This window comes from Charadrius vociferus, unplaced genomic scaffold (genome assembly GCF_000708025.1).
Source record: "Charadrius vociferus isolate BGI_N301 unplaced genomic scaffold, ASM70802v2 scaffold269, whole genome shotgun sequence".
NCBI classification, from domain to species: Eukaryota; Metazoa; Chordata; class Aves; order Charadriiformes; family Charadriidae; genus Charadrius; species Charadrius vociferus.
This window is the reverse complement of record NW_009660184.1, coordinates 1,743,285-1,754,708: the sequence shown is the minus strand read 5'-3', so window position 1 is coordinate 1,754,708 and position 11,424 is coordinate 1,743,285. Positions and strand designations below refer to the sequence as shown.

The window sequence follows — 11,424 nt, the reverse complement described above, 5'->3', positions numbered from 1 at the left end:
CCTTAAACTGCACTTCAGACACGTTCATATCAAACTGACCCCAGCTGAAAACTTCCACTCATTTTACCAAGTGGAAACATTTTGATTTTGGGTCAAACCAACTGCAATCAAAACACTTCATTTCTCATGTCCCCAGTAGAAAATATACTTCCCCCCCCCCGGCCCTTGCAAAACTGATTTTTTAAAGATTTCTCAGTCCCTGCAGAAAATAAGTTTGTCCAGAAGTCACAAACTATCTCTGCTGTTGATGAGTCCATGCGCACATGGCATTTGTGCCACACAAGAGCTAAGGAGCAACGGATTGTACTTTCCAGGAAAATAAAGGTCACATCAGGCTAAGCCCAAGCCTAGGAAATTCACACTGGAAAGCAGCTTTTGTAACATCATAGGATCCTGGAAATCTGTATTCAAACTGTTTGCACTTTCCAGCCATTATGCAAAGGGCTGCATGCAGTAATCTTCTGGGAGTCGTTGGGGCAACATTTGTAAAATGCTAACAGTGTGCTAAACCTACGTTTCACACCACGTACTTTGGGAAAAAAACAAAACCCCATCCCTTTCTGCAACTGTCCCTGAGCAAATGGGTTCCCTCGTAGCATAATCCTCTTCTGAAGCTGCTCCAGCAGCCTGTACCTGCTGCATCAAGAAAATCCTGCCCAGCAAGCCATGAGGTGCATGCTTGTTGAACCAGTTGGACTGCTAAAAGCAAGGCTTTGAGAAGCACACTGAGCAGAGCCAGGGAGAGCACACACCTGCCCCATGTGAAGGAAGAACAGGGACACACATTTTCCTCTAAGCAGCTCTGCTGGTAAATAACTAGTCATCCAACCACAGGATCTGTTGCAGTCATTCGCAGCAGTTAAAGGAAAGATGCTCAGCTGGATAAGCTCCACAGCCTTTACGTACTAAAAGTGGTGAGGCCTTCACACACTTCACATCTTCTATGGAAATTATTTACTAAGGACCACTTTGCTCAAGAAGAGTAAGTGTAAGGCTGGGAGGCTGGAGGCTCAGTCCCAAGGCTGCCACCACCTTCACCTTGCTGTGCAGTTATGAACATGTTTTTAACATAAGTTAAAGCGTAAGTTTAGGATCAACCTGGAAACACTTGGAACAGCTCCAGTACTTGCTGCCACAAAGAGCTGCAGGGGCTCTAGCAGAGCTTAAAAAAAAAAAAAAAAATCAAAAAAAAAATATCACACACTCACTGTCATTTCAACTGCTAAAGACCATACCTGATTGAAAACATAGCAGGGCCCTGTCTTGAGCAGGAAGAACTAGGTAGAAGCGAAACCCTAAATGACTCAATCTGTTGCCAAACACAATTAATGGTTCCACAAGCAACTGCTTAAAACAAACACTATTCCATAGGGGATAAAAATTGACTTAGAATTCGACTGCACAAGTTATTTGTAACCAATAAGAGATCTAATATTTAAAATACCGATGGAATAATTTCTACTTACAGGCATTCAACTGAGAGCTGGGGTCAGTGCACTTGCCTTTTCTTTTGCTTTGCTTTCGCTCTTCATCCCTGATCTTCCTCTCTGCTCCCTGCCAGACAAAAGATTAAGGGGAAGGGTGGTGGAGGGAGGGAGGGGGAGAGAGAAAGAGAGGGAAAGAGTCTTTTTAGGTTTGGGTTTTTTTTTTTTTTTTTCTTCTTTTCTTTTCCCAGCTGCAGAGGCAGGAACGCCAGTTCTTCCAGAGCTGTGTTTGTGGAGGTCAGCTCCACGGTACCCAAGCTTCAGGTTTACCAGAGTGTGCCAACTTGGAGATCTGCCCAGAGTTTACTTTCAAGTTCTGTCATCTAATGAAATCCAACAACCACATCCAAGATGCAAATGGTTGCTTTTCTTTCAAGTCAGATGGGGATATGATGACAAAAGATACCCACAGTTATAACAACTTTATGAAATGTGAGATAAAATAAATCCGAAGTGTTTAAAACAATAAAAACTTGCAAGTTCCCTCAGTTTAAAAATTCACTAGATCATGATTAAAACCTGATTTATAAAAATCAAGCCATGCTTGGTTCACCAAGTGCAAGATACCTTCCTGCATGACCCATACAGCAGTTATACCAGCCTTCACTGATCTCAAGCTGAAGACAGGCGTAATTGTAAAGCAGACATTATATAGGGGCCAGGCTATGGGGAATCCACAGATACCTAACCAGGTTCTTGCAATGCACAGGCAGCGGCCAGGCTATGGGGAATCCACAGATACAGGTTCTTGCAATGCACAGGCAGTTGTGACAGACAAAAGGAAGGAAGAAGGTTTGTATTGGAATCGTGTTCATTTCTCCAGCTCTGCCCAGACTTCCCATGTGACTGTGGGTTAAGGCAGGGATGTCACGTTGCCAGTTGCAGAGGGTGATAAGCCCACTGTAGATCCCCAACACTCAATCCTGATCCTACCACCACACATCACTGCCCAAACTGGTATACACAAGTTCTACCTGTCTCCCAACACCCTCCTGCAAAGCAGGGTAGGAGGTAACAGTTATCTGGCCACAGGAAGCCAGTATTTCTCATTCCCACCCCTGCAAAGCTGCCAAAACACACCCACATCCTTGCACAGTGTTGGAGGAAGACCAGATTAGCTATGGTGAACAAGATGACATAAAGTATGTGGTGATGAGGTAGTAAATGGTGCCTAAGGCAACAGCCCTCCTAACCTCCCAGTAAATCAATAGCAGGATGCCTACACCTGCTAGGTAGCAGTGGACACCTTTGCACTAGCAATAAAGGAATCTGATGTACATCAACATATATCGCCTTTTCTCCCACCTAACAGCCAGGACACAAGCAGTTTCAGGCAGCTGCTATGAAAAAGAAAAAGTTACTAATGAAGACACATTCATTGCTAGCTTCATTTGCCCCCATAAAGCCAATACAGCCCACTACAGTGAAGACATCCCACCTAAACCTCAGCACAGCTGGATCCACACCCCTCTGGGGCTTCCCTTACCAGAACAGTCATAACATCTCAGCTTGACAGCAGAATAATCAGATTTGGCTCCAGTCCTGTTTTGGTTTTTTTTGTTTGTTTGGTTGGTTGGTTTTTTTTTTTTGTTTTTTTTTTTTTTTTTTACTTTTCACATGGAAATAAAGTTCTATGACTCAAACACTGTGCTACAGAACATCACCTGCTTCCTCGTGGAGAATGAAGAATCAAAAGCACACATTTTGAGAAAACCTCTGCCTTCCCATGCCTACAGCCAGGCTTCTGTTTGAAAATCAACCTGATTCAGCTACAGGAGCTCAGGTAAACCCATCTCAAATGCTACAACAAAATAAAGTTGTGTCTTGATAACAGGCTTTTCTGCCTTGCCAGCGGAGCTCAGCAACAGCCAGCATCACATACTTTTGAAGAAACAGCACTGGCAATCCTGTATTCTGCAATTACAAAACAAATAAGCTTGTAAGAATAAGCTTGATAAAGCAACAGAGATGCAGGGAGAGGATGCGACATCGAGTCACAACACACTGTGAACTGGACCCTTCATGGCACTGTGAGATTCCCTGCTTCCACACACGGGCTGTGTCAGTCAGACATGCTCTGAAGACAGAGGACTGCTCCCCAGCCCCTCTCTGCACGCTCTCTCATGCTGGGTGCAGCTCTGGCACACAGCCCACGAGCCATTTGAGCTCCTCCGCTGCCCTGTGGCACCAGTGGCCAAGCTACCAGGGAATACTGGTGGACAAAAGATTGGACACGAGCCAGCAGTGTGCACTGGCAGCCCAGAAAGCCAATTGCGTTCTGGGTTGCATTAAAAGAAGTGTGGCCAGCAGGTCGAGGGAGGTGACTCTCCTCCTCTACTCCACTCTCCTGAGACCCCTCCTGGAGTACTGTGTCCAGCTCTGGGCTCCCCAGAACAAGATAGACATGGATGTGTTGGAGCAGGTCCAGAGGAGGGCCACAGAAATGGCCCAAGGGCTGGAACACCTCTCCTGTGAAGACAGGCTGAGAGAGTTGGGGTTGTTCAGCTTAGAGAAGAGAAGGCTCCAGGGAGAGCTTATAATGGCTTTTCAGTATATAAAGGGGGCTTATGAGAAAGACACAGATAGGCTTTTTACCAGGGCCTGTAGTGACTGGACAAGGGGCAACAATTTTAAACCAAAAGAGGATAGATTTAGATTAGATATTAGGAAGAATTTCTTTACTCTGAGGGTTGTGAAACACTGGAACACGCTGCCCAGAGGGGTTGTGGATGCCCCATCCCTGGAAGTGTTCAAGGTATGGTTGGAGAGGGTCTTGAGCAACCTGGTCTAATGGAAGATGTCCCTGCCCATGGCAGGGGCACTGGACTAGATGACCTTTAAAGGTCCCTTCCCACCGATATTCTGTGATCATGCAAAAGAAGGAACAGTCTCCATGTTGCTGCCCATCCATGTCAATGCTGCCTCTCATCATGTCTCTCCTTCTAACGGCATCTCACTCGCCTATTCCCACCGCCTCATAAAAACCTTCCCACAGCACTGCCCATCACTACAGTAACAGCAGGTTCCAGAGGACAACACTAGCTATAGCCTGTTAAACCCTGTATTTAATTTTCCCTGTGTGGGTGCTTAGCTGAGGTACAATTTACAGCAGAGAAGGTCATTTTCCTCTCAGACAGGTCACCCCCATCTCTGCACAGCCCAAACACAGCTGGGCCAAGACTGAACAAAGCTTATGCTGTAACATGCCACAGGATGACACCATTACACCCATACTGCTTTACTCAAGTCTTGAAACTAGATATGATTAGACAAAACCCAAACATCTTGGGCACCTGTGGACCCCTTCCCACAGAGAGAGAATGGAGGGGAAGACAGAAACATGTGAAGAAACTTGCTCTCAGAGGCAGCAGCCAAAACCAAGTATCAGCTGTTTCCCTTCCACCCCAAGCGTGGTAATCCTCCTCCTTCACTCCTTTCCTGTGCTAAGGACACCACACAACGTTAACTAAACTGTTTGACCTTCTGTGGGGTATCTATCAATTTGGCATACAAAAAAGACAGCAGAGGACTGCCACACCAGTGTCTGGGTTCAAAGTCAGTTCAGGTGCACAATGCAAGCACAGCCTTAACAGACAAAGGAACAGAGGGGACCTACACAGAGCTGTCCCTGTCATGATGGTGCTGTGGCCACCTAACAGACAAAGGAACAGAGGGGACCTATACAGAGCTGTCCCTGTCAGGTGGCCACAGCACCATCATTTTGTGCTGTCTTTTTCCAACAGACCTCCACAGTATACACTTGGCTCTCCACAAAGAAAACACGGATAATGGCACTTCTACAGGTAAGAGTGGCCACATAAGAACAAGCACATTAAGGACTGCGATACGTGTGGATGCTATAGTAACGATGGTCCTGTAAACATTCAAGACCAGCTGATTGATTACCTAAGATTCAAAGCAGGGCAGAAAATGGATGCTCTTTGTGAAATGCCATTGCTCTTACAGGAGCCTGGAGAAGGTGGCCAGCATTGGGGGTCTACGAGTCAGTACCTGCAGCTGTAAGGACACAGGTCTGCCCACAGGAGCACTTGCCCAGCATCTCAAACAAGCATTTGAGTACACGGTTTGATTCAACACAGTGACAAACAGTATTTGGCTTGTCGGCCTCTGTCCCCAGCTCTCATTGCCAGACCTAGCTCAAACCTGAGAGGCAGCAAACTTCAATGCCATTTCTATAAATGCAAATTGCAGAATCATCAGGCATCAACCTCACACTGGCTGCATGTTCACATGCAACAGTCAGATTAAGTACAAAAAAGTAATCTTTTCTCCTTCCCTCCCTCCCCTTTTAATTCACAGCCAATTTGCAAAGTATCTGGAGGAATAAAGCAGGAGGAAAGGTCAAAATCTCAAAGGAAAATAAAAGATACACTGGCATTACTGTACTAATAAACTTACTGAGATTTATGGTATAGACTCAAATGGTTTCCTTTAAGCTATGTTGTCGTGGTTTAGGCTGGGCTGGCCACTAAATGAACGACAGTGTCCCTCCCCCTTCTGGGGTTACACATCTGCCCTTTTATTAACCGATTTGTCTCATTAGCAGTGGCACACGCCTGTCAATAATTTTAGCAGTTATCAGTAATTGACTGGACATCTTATGAGTAAAAGATCTCACACTTCCCTGCAGCAAGTCTATACTCACTGTTATCATAGAGAATACAGGTTGATAACACACAAGAGTCCCAGACAATGAAAGTGTTTCAGACAACACGCTTGCCTTAGTCTCATTTTAGAGGAAGAAAAGAAAAAAAAAGGAAAAAAACCTGAAGAAAGCCCATGAGACCCAAGCCTTACTGGCAAGCCTTTAAGATAGCTCTGGAGAGCGTTCCTTAACTGCCTGGTAAATTTTTTGCAGAAATCATCGCAACAGGAGCCATCTCAGGAGGCACTTGAAGGAAGATGACTAAGTAGCTTTACACTGACAGGCAGCTACAAGCAGCTTCTCCCAACCATGCAAGAAAGCAGAGGGGTCCATTTAAAAGCATATAGGTGGACAATAAAACACAGCAGGATGGGTTAATGGGATGATACAGCAGAGGCAGAACGTAGAGGGCTCCATATATTTTGGGAGGTAAGAGGAGTGATGGCACAGGAAGTTAACATTTGTGACAGCGTCCTGAGGGATGACAAGGCAAGACCACACAGTATATAACTGGTGCAAAGCTAGCACAGAACTCCAGAGCGGGGGTCACGAGCCCAACTCAGACCTGCAGCTGCACGGAGAGGTATTTGAGATATCACTCACAAAGGCTCTGTGCTGTGCAGACAGGGTTCGGATGCAAAGAATGAGAGGCCTTAATCAAGTAGGTTGCCAACAAAATAGGAAGCTGGTGTCGTTCACAGCAATCAAAAGGAGGACTGGGGAAGTCCAGGCAGCATTGATCCCAGCCTAGAAAGATCTCGTTCACTCAGAAATAGCAACATTGCACATTACTTGCTCTGGTCCTTCAAAAGACTGCTCAGGCAGGAACAGGTTAGAAAGATTGGGAAATGTCCTTTCTTCTCAGTTAAGCTTTTATAAACACTTTCAGCTCAGCTCCTGCTATGTTTCTTTCACAGCTTCAGGTGAACAGTGGCTTTGGGAAAGGTGTTAATTCTCTGTATGCTAAATACATTAGGCAGAGTAGTCAAATTACAGCACCCATCCAGCTTGTAAATGGGCTTTGTTATACTGCTGTATCTCACAACAGCACAATGAAAACAGCAACATTTTCAGTTCACAAGATGTGCAAGTTGGTTGGTTGTTTTTTTGGGGTTTTTTTGTTTGTTTTTTTTTTTAATAACAAATGCAGTAAGACCACAAGAAGAAATTTAAAAGGACCAACACAACATAGCTTGGGCAAAAAGACAAGCCTTCACTTGTTCCAAATCAATTGCAATGACTTCTACTGGAGGCACTCTGCAGGACCTTCCAGCGTCTGGAGTACTGACAGACAGTCTTCTGCTACTGACTGACCTTTCTCCAAAGTCAATGCTCAGGAACACTTCTCAGCGGTCCAGCATTTTTAGAGCAGCAAATTTATCTGAGGTCATCATAACATCTATGAGCCAAATAGAAGGGGTTGAAATTTTTCCCTTGCAAAGGGCTGAACGCAGATGGGAGTTTTCAATGAGCCAAAATAGCAAGTGGCAGAATTAGAAAAAAAAAAAAAAAAAAAAAAAAAGCTGCTAAGCTGTGGAACAGCCTTTCCCAAAGGGTCACTGGCACATTGACCCAACCTTACCTTATCACAGAAGACTTTAATCTGGCAGTAGGCTCTGTGGACAGGTTTGTTACTCCTGTTATTGTAGCTGTAGGTGTCAATCTGAAGATTCAGTGGCAGGCCTTTAACTCCCTTCTGAGAGGAGAAATCCGTGCTGAGGCAGTTCACAGAAATGAAAACCTGTAGAAGAGGAATGCAGCACCTGTCAGTAGAAACACACAGACTCCTGGCTGGCAACTGAGCAAGGGACTACTTGGTGAGTGCAGACATCTAAATGTTGGTCCTCGCCGCCACAAGTAGGACCTTTTGTCTTCTGAGAGATCAAGTAAAATCCACAAGAAGCAGTATTACATTCTTAATTCTTTATCTGAGGCATCACAAGGGACAAAGCCACTTTGTCGAGAGTGAATTTCAACAAACTGTCAAACTTCATGAAGACTCCACCCATCTTTCCCAGATATTTCCGCCCAAGAGATCTCAAATGTTGTCATCATAATTTTAGCAACAGTAATCCTCCTACACCCAATCACTGCCCAGTGTTTTACCATCTTGGTAAGAACACAACCATACTTTGAAAAAATTACGTTACTCTGGGCAAGTTAAAACAAAGCTTTTCATGAGTTTTATGTAAGCTGCTGTAAGCACAGCTTACACTTCAAACTACCTGGGTTTTTTTGGTTTGTTTTTTTTTGGTTTTGTAAATGATATTGAAAGTTTTAAAAAAAATATTAGGCAACAAGTTATCTTTAAACACTGGAATAATACAGTTATTTCAGTGAAAGAGTTTCTGGGCTTTACACTTTAAAAGATGAACACCATTTTGAATATTCCTCAGTAAGACCTACAGTACCCTGTTAATGTTCAAATCAAAAGGGGAAGATTAATATTTTCATTATTCTAATTAAAAACTTGAATTATGGGGAAAATGAAGAGTGATTTTCAACATATCTAATTTCATTTTCATAATTGCCTAAAAAAAAAATATCCAACAACACCACCCCAACAACAACCCACAACCAGAGAATGAACTAAATGCTGCTTAAGAAAAGGAAGAAATATCCTTTTGTAGATATGAACAGACAGACTAGAATACTTTGTATCCAGAATGTGCACTTGCTTTGCGCCAAGCCTTTCCCCAGACACAATCCTCATTATTGGCACGTCTCAGAAGAAGCTGCAGTGATTAATTACCAGGAATTTATGAGCTATCAAGACCTGCAATGGCTCCTCTCCTCTCTGTGTCAAAGGCTGGGAACCCGCCGCTTAAAAAAAAAAAAAAAAGGTAATCAAATCCTTGGGAGCCAGAGTATCTTGCAGAGATTTTGCGGGAATACTGTCCCACCGCTTGATCGCTCACTTATTGTGCTACTACCATGAAGCACCCGTTTGACAGTCTCTGCAGTGAGTTAGTGCCACCTCCCGGAGACGTCCCGGTGTTGCAGAGTCTCAAGGTAGGTTTTGAAAAGCGTTTGGGTTGGATTTGTGGTTTTGCAAAGCGCTTATCACGGGCTTCTTCACACAGGTTCTGCAACATCCTTTACTAGCTTTAACAAAAGAGGGGAAATGGAAATGTAATAACTATCACCAGATTAGGGATATAAGCTCCTTTTTTTTTTTTCCCCCCCTGTATATAACACAGTAGGATAAAAAGCCGAGGGGGTGCGGGGGAGGGGGGGGGATATAGAATAGTGTAGATAAGCATTGTCTCTCGTAATAACTTGTCTGAATGTTTGCGATTCACATGCAACTTCTTGCAGCCCCTGTGAGCACCCGCTGCCCCAGAGCAGGGAGACAGGTGCCGGCACACCAGCTCGGCAAAGAGCCCCCATCCCTTCCCTTGTGCGCACACACAGCCTCACAGAGCTGGCAATGCCCCCACCGAGTCCCGCTTGTGCAAAGGGACATTAAGATGTGTGAAACAACATCTAACACACCAGCGTGGCATGTTGGCAGAGTCCCATCCCCAGCCAGCCAACCTGCGCTGCTTGTTCTGCGGTGGCCCAAGCCAGGACGACACTCAAGGACAGCAGCACTGAAGGTGAGCCACGCTCGATGCCCGCTTGCTTTCCAGCCTGTGTTTCAGCATCCCAAACTCGCACTGTTCCAAAACAACTTTTTTTGAAAGCGTTAAGTGCATCCCAAATAGCAGCCAGGAAAATTATTTTAAAATAAGCTCTTTTCAATGTTCCCCAGACTAACCCAAATGATGGCTTTGCCAGCTTTTATCCACCCCGCTTCCCTTTCTGCTACCTTCAGCTTTACAAGGGTATTTTGCTTGCAGCACTGGCATGCCCTGGGGAAAAGCTTCAAGGAGTTGGAAGAGCTGCTTTCACCCACTTTGGAGCTAGGTAATCAGATGTATGCACAGCCTGAATAATTGTGTTCCCTGAGCAAGGGTTTTGTTTTTTAAAAGAGAGCCTCAGCTCTGGTGTTTGCATATTTTTACATTTTAAATTTTAATTTTAAATTTATTTACCCATACTGAATATTCACACACAACTCTCACATCTGTATGAAGAAATGACTGCATTCTTCAAGAAAACATGCCTGAGCAGCCATGTCAGCAGGTCCACCACAGCCTCAAGATTTCTGTTAATTCCCTCATTCGAGTTTCACATCACTGGACACCAGCCGACTCCACGTGCAGCACTGGACACCAGCTCCCTAGCAAGCTGTGTCACTTTTTTAACTGGATAACTCAGGTCCATGTTTTTCAGTTTTCATGGCTGACCAGCCACGCAAAGCCCACGCAGCACGCTGAGCTGAAGGTAGAAGCGTTGGTCTCAGCACAACCATGCATGCTACAGCAGCAGAGCTGCATGGGTATCCCATGGGAATTTGGGATTGCCTGTCAGATGACAAAGATTATCCTCCTACTTTAGAGTCTCCTCATTTGATTAGCTTTGGCTTTAAGCAGCTGACTTCATTTTCATGCCATTTAAGTCTCTGGGACTCTGGGCAGGAGATGACAACTAAAACCTAATCACCTCACTGAAGCAACAGAGAGCCAGCCTGTTTTCTCCTGTTCGTACAAAGCCATTTCAGTTCGAAAGGATCACCTACTCTTCCCTACCCATCCTGTAACTCCTATTTTTGAGCAACTTCAGGTTGCCTCAAGTTCCACAAAAACAGTTTTAGTGAACAGCTTCTCCAGTTTGGGTTAAACAGTTTCAAGAAGATCTGACTCGCGTTCGAAACGTAAGGCCAAGTGACTGCCAGCTACATCCCCACCCCAAAATTGCCAGAAGAAAGAAAAACATAACCGCAGAAGTTGCTCTGCGTCTTCAGCCTGCTGAGCAAGATTCCTTTTCATGTGTCCAACCTATTTTTCTAAGGGCAGTTCCGCATTCTCAGCTATATTAAGATTTGTTGTTACTTTAAAAAAAAAACATTTTCATCTCACCTCCCAAGATTCAACATAGAGACAGCACTTAAAAATAGAGTATTGTCAAGCCCAAGCACTTAGAAGTCAAGCCCTCAGAAGTTACGCAGATTTTCTTTAAAACTGAGATTTCTAAAAGGATTAGAAACCTGTTCTCAAGTTATTTCGCTTGCTTGGCAGTTAAACCTTTAGTCTATATCTGAATCATATTTCCAGGCTTTTCTCTCCAACCAAAGCCAGGCTTTCCTTTCTCTTTTTTTTTTTTTTTTGTTGATTGTTTTCAGGCTTTTAAAATTATTATTAATGACAGCTGAGATTCTCAGCGAGACAA

At 44.4% G+C, this 11,424-nt stretch overlaps 1 protein-coding gene across 1 annotated transcript in view; it reads right to left on the bottom strand.

Moving 5' to 3' along the window:
• GRHL1 (grainyhead-like 1 (Drosophila)) overlaps window positions 1–11,424 on the bottom strand; it is a 36,317-nt gene that overhangs the window by 7,416 nt on the left and 17,477 nt on the right. Inside the window, exons 8-9 of the mRNA XM_009893257.1 lie at window positions 7,733–7,891; window positions 1,503–1,554 (exon numbers count right to left, since the gene is read on the bottom strand). Coding sequence (XP_009891559.1) covers window positions 1,503–1,554; window positions 7,733–7,891 — 211 coding nt within the window. The remainder of the gene's footprint in view (window positions 1–1,502; window positions 1,555–7,732; window positions 7,892–11,424) is intronic.